This window comes from Diaphorina citri, unplaced genomic scaffold, assembly GCF_000475195.1.
Source record: "Diaphorina citri unplaced genomic scaffold, Diaci psyllid genome assembly version 1.1 scaffold115, whole genome shotgun sequence".
NCBI lineage: Eukaryota > Metazoa > Arthropoda > Insecta > Hemiptera > Psyllidae > Diaphorina > Diaphorina citri.
The window spans coordinates 47,641-63,566 of record NW_007377552.1 but is presented as its reverse complement, the minus strand read 5'-3'; the positions used below and the strand labels follow the sequence as shown (position 1 = coordinate 63,566).

Sequence of the window (15,926 nt, the reverse complement as noted above, 5' to 3'; positions counted from 1 at the left end):
AGGGGAGAAGAAAAAGGAGATGGAATAAATACAGAGAAACATTAAGCAACAAATTCAATTTTTTATTATTTTTTTATAAATTAAAAATTTCTTAAAAAGAATTTTACTTTAAATCAATCCTTAAACATATAATAATTAAAAATTACAAATTTAAAAATAATAATAAAATGTTTTTATAATAGGTACGTTAATAATGATTTTCGTCTTGAATTTTATACTTTGGTACAATAAAGGGCCTGGCCCTGCAGATTTCTTTTATTTCTTTCCCCAAGCACTCGATTTTCCAAAATTCCATGCTGAATTATTAATAGTACGAGTATTATGTCTACAAATAATTTGAATCTAGAACCAAATTTATTCTGTGAATTTTAAAGATGTGAGTTAATACTGGGGTGGGTACCTAGTATAAAATTTTAGAACCAAAATATTTTGAAATAGAATTTTAAATTTATTTTTTTGTGAGAAACAAAAGAAAAAAAAGTAAAAATGTTGTACGTTCCTTCTTGTAACATGAAAAATTCGACTATGTAAAAAAAAGTTCAATTTTTGCTAAAAATCATTTGATAAAACCAGGTTCCTTTGAATGGAAATTTCAAGGACATTTAATTTTGATACAAATGTGGGAAAATTACACTGACACAAAGGCTTCTTATTCAAATGAAACATGGAGTGTTTTCATTTACATCTAGTATAGTAACAACTTCCTTCATTGGACTGTAGGTACTTATGTACTTAATTAATTAAAACCTCTATGTTGTGTCAGCACTTTTACCTATTGATTTAAAAACAAAATGTTCTCGAAATATCTCAAATACCTGGTTTATTTTTGGATAAAGAAATTTTCCTATTAAATTCATAAAGTTTTATCTTTGTAATATTTTATTCTTTTAAGGCATTGATTTATTTTATTTAATTATATTACTATTTAATTTTGGGGAAATCAAGAGTTATTTGGGCAAAACAAAAAAAGTTATATGAATAATTAAATCGTGTAATTGCGAGACAAATAGGTTGAAAAAGGAAAAAAAATCGAATCAGAAAACACAAAATTGTAAGAATAAAAAATAATCATAACACATAAATTAACGTACTTGATCAAAATCAAATGATACCAATGCTGTACGAGCAACCCCTCGTTTTCAATTGCATTTTAAGTACCTAAAACAATTCAATTTAAATTGGATTAAATGCTTTTTCACTTTATAATTGGAAATTGTCAGCGTAAGATCGATGATAATAAGTAAATTCCACACACAAAAGCAAGAAAACCTACAACACTAAACTCAAAAGTAATATTACAATACCTACAAATTATACACGAAAAAAATAATAGTAGTTTAGTCACTTTTATAAAGTGAATAGGAAATAATAGATATATTTATATAAATCACATTTTAAATGTGATTCAATCTCTCTTTGTATTAGTAAATATTGCAAATAGATTTTAATCTGTTGATCTTTCAGATAGCTAAAACAAGTTTGTACTATATTAAATCTTTGGCTGAATAAAAACAAAAGTTCCACGAGGTGAATGATTTTCATTCTCTTTCTCCTTTTAAGAAGGAAAAACGTCAAGGCTACAATGATAAACATTAACACCTTGTAAATTATTTTATACCTAAATTCTCACCCATATATTACCTATACCTATGTACATAGGTGTTCATTAGAACTATTCGTACTAGGTACAATTTTCAAACTGCTATTCTAATTCTTCAATCCACAATTTTAAATTGTAATTAGTTGTAATTTCTGACTATAAATTACAGATCACATTTTTTTAAAAAATGGAATATTTTAAGTAGGTTATAAACCAAAAAGAAAATCACACGATAAAAACAAATGTAAGCATGCGAGACAAGCAGAACATGTTTTCTTTTTCCAGAACAATTTGAAATTCCGAAATTTCAATCTTCGGAACCTACTGACAAATTTCCAGGTGCTTATTTAAAAAACGAGGCAGATATCGAATACCACCCCATAAGGAGGGGAGCGGGAGTACAGCATGGATTTCAAATGGTTTAATGCCCATTCGGATAGTAAAAAACAGAAAGAAACGTCTCAATATTTCCTAAAAATTATACAACCTGAGTGAAGTTCATCCCAAAACACCGCTTTGAAACCAGCTCTTTTGTAAGCAGAAAAAAATAATGGTGCTTTTAAAAATGTCCAAAGTAAATTTAAAGTATCAGAAAGAAGGAATAAACATGTCTTGAATTTTTTAAAGTTATTGAACAGTTTCGGAATGAGAAACGTTTGCTAGAAACACTTGAGGTTTTGTGGCAATTATCAAAACAAATAAGTAAGTTCGTTAGTTTTTTTTTTTTTTTAGTTCTTAGAAGCTGCAAATTCTTTCTATTATTGCCACAACTGTTCAATAAGTAAGCCAGGATTTTTCCAAAGAACAGCATCAATGGTTTACATGTACAGTAAACTATTAATATTAAGTTTCTTATGTTCATCTGTATTGTAAGATAATAACAATTCAAATAGATGAGCAAATGAAGAGAAAAAGAGCAATGGAAAGAACAGATATATTCGCAGTCATACATGAATACATAGCTCCCAATTAATAGTTCACATATTTCCCCCTAGAGGCCTAGAAGATATCTAAAAGATTGATATTGAGAAACATTTTTTTTTTATTATTATTATTTGTTAGGAAATAATTTTCATTGGATATCGGTCATATAGATTTAACTTTTCTTTTATTATTAAATTTGTCACGAGAACAGACGGATTTTCCGACTAAAAAACAAGGCGTCTAAGAATCTCCAATTAAGATTTTGGTTTAATCGGTATCTACAGCAAGTAATGTCCAAGGCTTTTTTTTTGGTTCAGAAACGTGGCCAACAAAACAAAGATGCTATGCATAACTGCTATACAGTGAACAAAAAGAATAACTGTACAAAATATTCAAGATAAAACGAAGAAGACAGAGGATACATGAAAACAAGAGAAAGAAAATGTAAAACTAAATAAAATAAATATTGTACCTATGTATCTATAAAATAAAATAATGCATGATAAAATAAAATATAAGTGAAAACCTGAGTAGGTAAGTTATAAAAAAAAGACCTGAGGATATTGAGGTGAGGATAACAAATATTTTGGGCTTGATTTCAGAAAGTTAAAAAAAAGTAATAATAATAATAATAATAATAATAAAAATAGCCAATCAGATTTGCTTAATCCAAGAGTTAAACTTGAACTTGAACTCACTTTGTGGACCCTGGCCTTAACCATTCTTAAGGTAGGTGTGTCCACACATAGTCAACCGGCCGATCGATGTCAACTGAACCGTCCACACTGCCTCGACAATATAGATTCACCTCGTCGATCGACTATGTTTGGACACACCTTTAAGGGTATGCCATTCACGCTACAAGTCAACTTTCCTAGTTAACTTTTAAGGGTTGCGCGCCTGCCTTGTACCTTGTACGAGTAAGAGATAGTCGTCGCGGGTCTCATTTCCGCCCGGGGCGAACCTTATCCTAACAGATAAGGTCCTCGGAATGACTGGCTTTCTCTAACCTGCCCCGCTTCTCTTCGATTTTGGGACGATAATAATAATAATAATAATAGTGCTTATTTATACTGCTTGCATAGGACTGAAAAGTCCCTTTACTCCAGCAGTAGGCTAGTACTATTATTGTGGTCAAATTCTCAAATTATATGAGGATAAAATTCCATACCTCGGCTGGGATTGATAATACCTCTCTTCTTACAGTTCCTTATCACAAAAATCTTGATGAATAAATAAATGCTTGTTATTAACCGTGCCCTCAAATTGTTTTTGTATGATTTCAGATTATCAATACAGGAGTCAAGTCGTTCGCTCGTTGTGATAACAAGGTGATGGGCTGTGCCTTCCGATTTTGCCAAGAGGTAAGCGCTAACTCCTACTAAATCCCGGCCAGGGCGGAAATTTTCTGACCGTAATTTTCCGTTCCTGAATAGGCGTGGGTGTAAAAGAATATGCCTTGAAGTAATGCGAAGGAGGTTCCAAGGTACAATCTAAAACTCCTTAAAAAAAGGTGCTTTTTCTGTTCGCGGATGTATTTCTGGAGCGGAAGGTTGATCCATGATTTTGCTTTATTCACCAGGGGTTGTCCAGTATGAAAGCGTTCATCGGAGAGAAACGCAAGGTTCGCGTGAATAGAGAGGAGCTGATTACTATTCTGAACAACTCCACGCCTGAACAACCCACAGATCTGGAACTTCTTAGACCAGAAACTCGACAGACGCTCACTAGAGAGGGCTTCGGTGTGGGCTCATGCCTGTTGGAATTACAGGTGAGGTCAATATGTGATTCCCGATAATGCCAATAAAGTTACTTCAAAATTATTCTGGTGATCTTCAGTTTTATTACATAGGTGTACTTTATTGTTTAGGTAGGTATTTTTTTTTTTAAAAGAGGTTTGATGGAGGGAACTGCAACTGCTAATAACTGTACTTTTTTAAGCGAATGCAAATATCAAGTTTTTTTTTAAAGAGGTTTGACAGAGGGAACTGTGACTGCTAGAGTCTTATCGTCCCGAAATCGAAGAGAGAAGAAAGACAGGATAGGAGAAAGCCAGCCGTTCCGAGAACGAACATTATCCGTTCAGGATAAAATCCGCCCCGCGGCCTAGCGCTTACAAGGCAGACGCGCTACCAACCAAGCTAACTAGGTTGACAATTTAAACTTTTATTCATACCAACGATCCTGTCACAATTGCTTTTCAGGATGACTTACCGCTATCTCTGGTAGGCTGGAGAGGCAAGAGTTCAGTACGTGCCTATATCTCGGGAAGTGATCTGGTGCATTATCTACGACTCCTGGGGGCTGATGTGTCCAAATTTGGTGAGTTTATATGTATTTTTTATACCTTCACCTTTTTCCTTATTGTTTTTGACTGAACGGAATGTTAGATTTTTGAGAGGGAGAGAGGTTTCACAGAGGGAACTCTTATTGTCCCGCAAACGGAGGGAGAACACAGGATAGGAAAAAGCCAGGTCTGTTCAGAATAAAAATCTGCCCCGAGTGGGGTAGATTTCATCCTGAATGGATAATGTTCGTTCTCGAACGGCTGGCTTTCTCCTATCCTGTCTTCTTCCTTCTCTCTTCGATTTCGGGACGATAAGACCTTATCTGAATTGGGGTCTTGGCCTTGAGCTTTGGCATATAGGTATTTCAAATGGGACTCTCAGAACGGCTGGCTTTCTCCTATCCTGTCTTCCTTCTCTCTTCAATTTTGGGATGATAAGACCATAGCAGTTACAGTTCCCTCTGTCAAACCTCTTAAAAAAAGTCTTATTCAATCAAGCAGTTCAGTACCTAAGCACTATTATAATTATTATCTATTCTAAAATTCTTAAAAAGAAAGCTGTGTTTTCTGGGGATGAGAGTGGAAACCCACTGGATGCCTAACAAAAAAAGGCAAAGCAGTTCTGCTGAGAAAAACCTTCCTTTGTTGTGCAGCAGAGATAACATCCAACTTATCTCACATTAAATATTAGACAATGACAAAAAGTGTTGCAATGTGTTGCAAGAGAAAAAAAAAATCCTTAAAACATTGTGTTTTACTGTGTTGTGAACAAAATGTTTCACTACATCATGGAAGCAAATGTTACTTCAGAGTGCGTTTCCTGCTTATTGGTGAACATTGGTAATCGAATCTGATAATAACATGGTCTGTAAAGTGCTATACTGACACCTAGACAGTCTTGAAAACTTACCTGTCAGACCACTCAGAGCAGTAACGAAGCCAGTTTTGGGTAATGCTTGAGCAATCGAATGAGCCGTTTGTGGCTGAAATTCGATTGGCAAATTTGGTTTTGCAGCAGGATCTGGAGTGGCAGGGGTCAAAGGCTTGAGTGGAGTTTGGACCAGACTAGACGTGGCCTTGAAAAAGTTTGATACGCTGGTCGGTTTACCCACAACACCAATCATGATGGATGGTTTTGAAAACACTCAAACTAAATCACTGGAAAAGCACAGGCAAGTAAAAATTTTTCGCCTGCAAAGGAAAAACTTTTATCTTGGTTCGACCCCTAAAATCTAGAAAATCAAAACAAGACGGGGAAGGTGTTCTCCATATCAGCTGTTTTAAAATTCGATAGCAGCGTTACAAAATCTTGACGGATATTTTTAGCACTACTCTTGAGTAAGCGACAAAAAAAATACGCTTGTTATTCACATGAAAGAATACGCTCAGGTAGGTACTTACCTATTACCATGCTCAATTTCCCAAACCATAAAGTTGGGGGGCAGTGGCTCGCTCCCCGACAACACTCATGTTTTTTTTTCCATATTTTGAGTGAAATCCAGACTTGAGAGGTTTTTCTTTATGAAGAGAATCTTCTGAATCCGGATTAGATAGATTCATTTATCTGAATTCTTTGGACCCCCTTTCATTGCATTCACCAGATTCGGATTTTTAAAACATATTTTTCTTTTTTTTTTTTTTTTTTACTGTATGGACAAAGCGTTTTAGTCAAGAAAAACGTCATTGCAGGCATGGTCGCGCGTAACAATTTTGTAAAATGAAAGAAAGCAATTTTCCACACTTTGTATTGGACAGAATACGTGAGAAGCGATACTCCAACCAAAAGTTTGATCTGGAAATTGGTTATCTCGCTTGTCAGAAACGTGTAAAAATAAGCTATCATGTAGGACCTTATTCTTTCTATATAGGTAGGCAAGAGCGGTTTTATTTTGGAAAAAAAAAAAAAAAAAAAAAAAAAAAAAAAAATACATAAGACAAGATAGTGGGAGCAAGAATCACTGGCTAAAAGTTGTAAATAAATTAGGTCCAGTAGATATTTTCTTCCTCCCAGGTATCTTGAAGAGAAAAGCATCCAAATAGTATTCATGATAATAATAGTAATAATAATATAAAGAAAATAAAAACACAAAAAATAATTAATCTGCTGTAAAAATGAAACAAGAAACATAAATATAAAATATTTTAACGAAAAAAAGGTGTGTAAACTAAATTATTGAGGTAGATGTAAAACTTAAGAGGTATATTGTGTGAATTTACTAGAAAAAATAATATTCCTGCGGATAAAACACGGGAAAAAGGGCTGAGGGGAAAAACGAGGCAGATAATTTTCAAAATTGTACAACATTGGACATGAGAAGTTCAAAAGAGTTCGCCTTCGCGTTAAGGTTTTCCTATCCTAATGGTAATGACAAAGTCCTATAGGCCCACTTTCAAAACGGACGTTGGAATTTATTTTCTTTGAACAAAACAGATTTTTCTCATCAATGTTGTACGATCAAAGAAACTTTTTTTTTATTTTCACTGGAATTTAATAATAAATTCAATTTAGAAGTTTTTCAAAATGAAATTTTCAAGGGTAAAATATTTTAGTCTAATTCAAAAAAGTAAAAAATGATTTTACCTATGTTTGTTGGAAAAAAACGTGAGGTTAACAAGCCAAATATCAACTGAACAGAACTAAAAAAACCGATTGAAAAATAATTAAATTGAAAGAAGTGATGAAAAGGGTTGCCAAACTGCCTAATTAAAATTTTAGCATAACTCTGTACACAGCGCTTTTGTTTAAAAATTTTGACCTGGGAATTGTTCCATGCACTTTTAATTTATCCTTGAGCGACTTAAAATAAAGTAACTTACTTTTTTTTTACTACTTTTAAACTGTGTATAATATATAAATAATTATTTATTTTAAAAATATATATAATTAATCATATCATATTATTACAATTATTTTTTAAGATTTGTACCATAAAACAAAGCAGATTTAAACGTTCAAATGTCAATTTCAACGTTTAAATCTATGCTTCAAAGAAATATTGTATAAAGAAAAGAAAGAAATAATTATTTGAATTTTAAAAGGGAAAAATATACTTACTTTTAATTAATTGCTGATGGGAGCAATTATTTCTTCCAATAAATCCATAATATGATGAGGTAGAAAAAGAGTTCTGTTAATAATACCAGTTCAATTTTGAAGATAAATGATTGCATTCACTGTCATACCCGTACTTACAAAATTACATGTTCTAAATTTTCATAAACTTGTCCATCTTTTATTCCTCTTTTAAAATTCAAATAGAAAAAAGATACCTAAATAAAATACATTGAGTTGAATATTTTATATATATTTATAATAGTAAACATCAAGGAGAGGTGAATTTCATTTTAGTTATGGATAGTTATAATAACAACAACTTTTTTTTAGTTATTCTGTTAAGATGAAATAATTATTTTCATGTCTTATGGCCCGTTTGACGCACCTTAGAACAAAAACAATAATTAATGACCTTTTCAAAATCCACCTCTATCCTTGAGGGGGGAAATATAAGAAAATTTACCTATTTATATTTGAAAAGTAATAGGTAATTCCTCTTAGACTATTATTAATAATTTCAATCAAATTATCATAATTATTATTCTTAATACAAAAAAAGTTAATTATATTTTTTGTTTAACTATAGGTAAAGAAAAGAGACAACATCAAAAACATTCAATATAATCAATATCTAATTATTTTAACACTATTTTTTTTTTTTTTTTTTTTTTTATCAAATAAAATGTATATGAAACACGATATTTTTAATAGTGTTTTTGGATTAAGCAAGAATATATCATATAAAGAACATTTGAGGTAAAGTAGAAGGTAAAAAAGAGGTAAGAAAAAATAATGAAAAATAACTTGACAGAGATTTAGAAGTAGAAAAATGTGACGACGAAATATCGATGTTCTTGACATTAATGTTTAAATAAACTCTAAACAATCAAGTGTGATAGAAACTATTTTTGTCCAAGTGGTTTCTCAGAAGATTAGGACTAAATCAAATAATATAAACCCAATAGTACGAGTTTATATTTTTTTTCTTCGCATGAGAGCTTTCATAAGATTGAGAATAAATGACAGTTCCTTAGCAAATAACAAATTTACTGTTTGGCAGACACCCGTTTTTAAGTCCAAGTGCCTTAATTAAAGTTTCAAAATATTAAATACCTAATAAATGATACTAAAATATGCTAATATTAGATTTTTAAATTGTCTTAAAGTAAACTATTCGAAGGATTTTTCCCACTAATACCTATTTTTAGAAACAGCTAAATATTGCTAGTTGAATTATTTAAATAAATTAACTGTGTGTGCTTGAGACATAGGACTAACAGAATTAGAATAAAGTTGGAAGGTGGATGGACAAACATGATTTGATTTGAACGTTTTACTAGGCAGTGTTTTGAAGAAGAAGAGGCAATCACGAAATTATCAATGTATGTATAGGTGGCAATGTATGTATAGGAGAGTTAGCACACAATGATTTATTTGGACTATAAGAGAGTATTCTACTAACTTGAGGGTTTTTTTTTATATTTTAGTAATTGATGATTATTTCAAACTCAAAATTCAATTCAAGTTCCCCTGAGAAAGTCAAGCCTCATTGGGATTTCTAGATTTATTTCAAGGTCATCCCACTGAATAAATGAAAGTTTTTCCAATACGATCAGAAAACTTGGGATTTAGGAATTTTGGTACATAGGTACTGTGAATTTGACCTTTTACATATTTAGCTTTTTCAAAATGTAAAGAGTTAATCTAAAAAAAAAAAGTTGGATAAACTATGAAGAAAAACTTCATATTGTGTCGATATTAAAGCAACTGGAGATTTCAAAATCAAATATGGCAGACAAGACTTTGAAACTAAACTTGTTTCGAATAAATGGAATAAAGTATTCTAATAATATTGAACTATATTAAATAAAACATAACACCAATAAATAATAATAATACATAATTATTTCCCTGAGATGTGTTATTATTTTAAATAAAATAGTTGTACTATACAGGATAAGATTAATATTAGCTTGGAGTAACAATAGATTTGTCCGCTAGCACTCTGCAAGAAAAAAATGAGAGATGTAAATGACTCTCTGATTTTTATAACAGTGTTGGAAGATATGGCTTGGTCTAATAATATATTAGGTAGCATTGGAGAAAAAAACTTAGGGATGAGGTTATACTAAGGCTGGAAGGATTCGTATATATCTATCATATTCTGAACATTTTCATGGCTGTCGAATTTAATTGAAGAAAAATGTATTCGTTTCTATCACACTTAAAGTATGTTTGAATCTTTAATTTACTTTTTATTTAATTCAAAAAGTTCTTTTGGACTTTCATTTTATTTTTAGTCATTATCTACTTCTTATCCTCTTCAAATAATTGGAAAAGAAACCAGATGTTCGGTTCAGAAGAAAGGGTAAAATAAAATGAAACTTAGATGTTAAGAAGATAAAATATGTACACGTATAATAATGAAAACTGAAATAATGATAAATAATGCCTTTGGCATAATAATAATAAAACAAACATAAATGAAAATTGTACTGCACTGTAGTAAACTAAAATAAACACTATTCTAATAAAGAGGTAGAAATATTCATTTTGTAAATTATAATCTATTGTAGGCATGAGAAAAGAACAAGTACGATGGACATGAAAGGCAACAGAGGCTCTGAAACTACATGAAACAAGGAAGTTGCCCACTTTTATTATAAACATAAGAAGACCCGTAAACATTCAAGTCAGTAGGAGTAGGACAAACCATATGTTCAGCCCGTGACTTGAACAGTTCAAATGTTCATACATAAAGAGGGAAAGTTCAGGTTTTAGAGCTAATACAGTTACCAGGTTCATATCTATCAAGCTTGACTTTTGGGGATGAAATCAGAATTGCAAAGATCAACAACTTTTAGAGCATCTACATATTATTGACCTATTACTGTGACTGTGTTATTTTTAGCCCAAGATTTCTTATATAACTCAAAAGATAAGTAATCTTTGCATCTGACCTCAGACTGACTGAAAATGAGGATAAAAATAAGGTTTAAATAAAATCTTTTAAATTAAAAACAGGACCCGTTTATTTCCCATAGGTATTTATATGAGGAGCCAGCCAGCTACTTGTGTTTGAACCATTGATATAACAAATTATGATTAAAAGATGAAGACTTCTAAGAATTATTCTTGGAAATAAGTCAGGATAAGATGAGGTGACGTGAGATATGAGATCGAAACTAGTTTTAATACTTGAACGCCTTATCCGCTTTCTCTGCTTTCACGTTTCATTGTAGATACTTCATACAAGGAATAGTACGCAAGTAGCTGACCACATCTTGATTACCTAATGTTTACAAGGTATAACTATTGAAATAGGAGACACGAAAGAAAAGAATTTGGTAATTTTTGAAATGTACATTGTATGAATGTACTTTATCTATACAACATACAACACTCCAGCGGGATCCAAAATCACAGGTATTTCATCCATTGGTCTTAGATCCCAGGAATAGAAAATTTTCCAAATTCTTTTATTCCATGAAGTGGAAGAGATGAAAAGAGAATACTTTTAAACAAAGAATAGTTTACACAATAATAGAAGGAAAAAAATATAACAAAAAATAATAACATTGTTTTTAAAAAACAAATAAAAATTAAAATAAAATTAAACAAAATAAAATTACATCAAATTGCAAAGTAAAAGAATAATAATAGTAAGGAATTATTTTATAAATAATAATTAATAACTATAACTATGTAATATTAAATATAAAGTAATAAAATTCCCTGAGAATGATTTCACAATAAAATAAAAATTAAAGATCAAATTCAAGTTGAATCTTAGTCCAGATGTAGATCTATACACAAAAATCATGATCAATGTTTAAAAAAGTTACCTTGCAGAATTTTATTCGTCAATACCAAACAAAAGAATAGTCCAAATTGTAAAAATTGAAACCAAACATCAAGTACAAAATCAATAACAAATAAGAAAAAAGAAAACTTTTCCATTGTGTCTTATTTTGGAATTTCGAGTCATTTTCTCATAGGAGGACAGAAATTTTTCTTTGCAATAAAAACAAAGGTATCCTGTCCCTTTTATCATACATAGTTCGAATGTCAATTTTTTTGAAATCCGTTCGACAGAGAAAAAAAAAATATTATAGTAATTTTGAAGTGTTCAAAGTCCAAATATTTTTTCAAGAAACAAAAACTATACTTTTCATTTTAGAAGAAATTTTTTAGTCAAATTTAGGCATATGATGATCAAAGTTACGATGTTTAAAAACGTCGCCAAAAATGGGGGTCAATATGAAAATTTCGAACAAGTACCTAGTTATTCTAGCTAAGCTTGTGTTAATACATATTATCAAAATTAATTTAGATTATTTATTTAATAAATTTAAATTCCATTTTTCAATTTATTTTTAAATTTTGATTTTAATTGAAAGTTCAAGGGCCTAATTTATTTAGAACGGAAAATGGCCTAATGGTCAAAATTCCAGACATTCGTAAACAACATTTAGCTTAACGGAGAGTACCTTCAGAGAGTTCAGAGTAGAGGGAATGTAACTGTAGGATGGGTTAGGGAAAGTATATTCTATGTACAGGGCAGACGATTTCCTAAGAATCAAAGGCCCTAGGGTCACCTTGGACAGGAAGCTGACCACATAAGTCATATAGCCAACTTACCAACAGTCAACATTCCAGATAGAATTAACTATGTAGATTATGAAATATTCTCTCTGGTACAGAGTAAACTGAGCCCATTAATCATCATGAAACGCATACAGCATGGCACTTTTAACTTTACACATAACAAAATAGTGAAGGGTGAGAGGAATTCGCAATAGTAGGGGGGTTTGGAGGTAGTTTAGTAAGAGGAGGTTTCACACACATTGAGAGAAATATGTACTTCAGAAATGGTACCGATTGAGAAAGCAGATAGGTGGAAAATAATGGAAATTGGAGATTTTTAATATTACATAAAGATTTTTTTCAACATTTAAGTTTTGTAAAAAGAAAAAATACTTTGTAAAAGGCTACAAACATATAAATTCAAATGATATCAATGAAACATGATGCGTGAAAGTTGAATTTGAATAGAGAAATTGATTAATATTTGAAGATAAAACAATAAGGAGGAAAATCGAAATTTAACTACTCAAATAGTGGCCATAATCTCATAAACAAGGTGTGCATAGTAAATAATATTGCTATCATCGATATACGAACAGTGAAAACTTGGCCCTATAAGAAACAGTCACTAGAAACATGAAAAAGAAGGTGGATCGAATAAGCAACACTCATATCAATAGAATCAAGCAAATGAATGATATAATTAGAGACCAAATTAATATAAAATAGGAACACTATTTCACTGCGAAATACTGACAGTTCAATATGAACTATACAATGTGATTTTCTATCGAATGAAGAACTTGAATCAAAAGTGAGAATAACGAAAAAATTGATTTCATTTGAGGATATCCGAAAGGGATGTTTTGAAATTCAGTAAAATCCAATTTTCAATTCTGACGATCTTAAATTTCCTCCACCACATAAACCCTCCCAAAAATTAGTGTATACTTACATCTTCCAAAAGACATAACCCCCCCATTTGAAGAACAATTTAAAATAGACCTATTCTGTAACTGCCCAACTAGTAACTATTACACAAACAGTTTCAACTGCGCCAGCTATGAAAACACAAAATTACTTAATAAAAAACTATACAAAATTGACTAGCTTTTTGTTTTTCTTCCTATATCTTAACCGAAGAATGTTTTCATTTATTCTACCCGTTGCAGAGACAAACATCATAGAAGAAAAAGGAAGGAGAGAGGAGAAAGGGTGGATACTTGTCACCATACATAGCCTGTGTCATAGCACTTCTTCGACAAAGTTCAAAATTTAATGAATTCAACTTTCAATCTAAAAATCAAAATGAAAAGTTTAAGAGGAAAGTAATAAGAGAGAGAGAGAGAGAAAGAGAGAGAGAGAAAAGAGAGAGAGAGAGAGAGAGAGAGAGAGAGAGAGAGAGAGAGAGAGAGAGAAAAAGAAAAAAAAAATGTAAAAATCCCTGAGATGATGTTTTAAGAGAAAGAGAGAAAGAAAAAGAGAGAGAGAGAGAGAGAGAGAGAGAGAGAGAATAATCCTAAGAATTAAAGAAAAAGAAAAAAAAAATGTAAAAATCCCTGAGATGATGTTTTACATGTCAAAATAAATAGAGTTGTACTTTTGTGTTGGTTGTGTGTGTCTAATCTGAGCTAGAGATATCTTCAACTAGTCGAAATGTCTCTGGCACATTAAATAGATCAACTTTACCACGGGAACGCTCACATGTTTTGCACACTGCTCCCTCAATACAACACGTCATATGGAAGCATTGCCATTGAGAAAACACTATTCAAAACACGCGAAGCATACCTCCGGTTTTGTTGCTAATCATGTTTGGAAACCACCACAGCGTTTCCCAAACGAGACCAACAAAGAAACCAATGTATTACTTAAAACTTAACTATAGTGTAATTTTCTTGCCTATATTATATATTTAATTAATAAATAAATGTTTTACTTAGTGGTGAATTTAAAAAATAAATAATACCCGTTTAGAAAAAAGTTTTTTTTTTTTTTAACAAAAATTACTTAAATATAAAATAGTTAACTTTTCATATATTATTTACTTAATATAAAACCAAGGGCTCTTTTGAGGGTACCTGAATGGGACTATGGTCAAGTCCGTCTCAGGAAGTAGGGTACAACGACATAATTATGTACTTGAATATCCCTCATCTGACCCCTTTAATTTAAATATAAAACCAAGCGAGTAAAAAAAAAAAAAAGGTTCTCTACAAGCAATGTCCACACGCTAACAGCTAAACAGCTTTACAAGCTGCATGTAGTGTACAAGCTGCAGGTGACCATCGCTTCTCATTTTTACTCAAAAAACATTTAACTTTGAGAAGTGTAAAAATTAAATGGTAAAGAAGAAAGAAAGAAAGAGAACAAGTGTTTGTCAATGTGTGGCGTATTTAGGTGTCACTTTCACGAATTGTCGTCGTTTGGCGGTAAGACGCACGGTTAATTTTCAACATGTTATTCTCATACAAAGGTACGCACAAAAATTGTCTTCGTATTTTTTTTTTTTTTTAATTTTTTTGTTATTCGTTTTCACGGACTTATCAGAAGATGAAATATTAATTTATAGTTTTTCAAACTCACAATAGGGGAGGTGCCCCAGACACGCTCATTAGTACTGTAGAAACGGGTAGAGTATATACGACCGTAATAACAAACGCGCGGTCTTATGGGGAATTCTCCTCTCCGACAGTCCTACTGAGCGTGTACAGGTAGCCTCCATAATAGAAATAGGCTCTTTTGAAAAGTGTCTACTGTTACTTATCTCAATGCGTTTCAAGCTCAATCTCCATTCTGATCAGGCGGAAGAGAAAGGCAAGAACAATAGTTTCATGGCCGGAACCACAATCCAAGTTTAAACACGGCCAAATTTTAATTCTTAAACCAAGCAATCTGATTGGATAAAAAGTTTCCAATCAACCAATGAGAATGTTTCATCCAAGAGAACTTGAACCACGTTTAGACCGTGATTGTGGTCCTGACCAACCAGTCTCGCGGTCACGAAACTCAGCTGAAGCGTATTCGATTATGTGACTTTTTTTTATAGTCAACACGGCTGAACCAATGAGATTCCGCTTTGGACGTTCACTTGTCTCGCTGGAGGACGTAAAACTGAGACAAAACCAGCCCTGTCAAGCCACAGACAATAACACTGGCTCTTTTGAGGGTACCTGAATGGGACTATGGTCAAGTCCGTCTCAGGAAGTTGGGTACAACGACATAATTATGTACCTGAATATCCCTCATCTGACCCCTACAATTTAGGGGCCCTTAGCTAGCTCTCTGGCCTTGATGACACCTCTTGGTATCCTCTTAATGGGATAGTCTATGGACTCACAGCTTTTCTCTGGAATAAACCTGAGTATGCGGACTCTTTAGAGGTGCTGCAGGTTAATTTTAGAGAAACTGGGGAGGTTGAAATATACCAGTGAGGGTACTTCTAGGTTCCATCAAGGCCAGGGTATAGCAGC

At 32.0% G+C, this 15,926-nt stretch overlaps 1 protein-coding gene across 1 annotated transcript in view; it reads left to right on the top strand.

The window, feature by feature from the left end:
- Nucleotides 1–4,917, top strand: part of LOC103524695 (tRNA (cytosine(34)-C(5))-methyltransferase) — a 17,738-nt gene extending 12,821 nt beyond the window's left edge. The window contains exons 12-14 of the mRNA XM_017449707.2: nucleotides 3,811–3,888; nucleotides 4,107–4,295; nucleotides 4,729–4,917. Coding sequence (XP_017305196.1) covers nucleotides 3,811–3,888; nucleotides 4,107–4,295; nucleotides 4,729–4,902 — 441 coding nt within the window. The 3' untranslated portion in view covers nucleotides 4,903–4,917. The remainder of the gene's footprint in view (nucleotides 1–3,810; nucleotides 3,889–4,106; nucleotides 4,296–4,728) is intronic.
- Nucleotides 4,918–15,926: the final 11,009 nt, after the last annotated feature.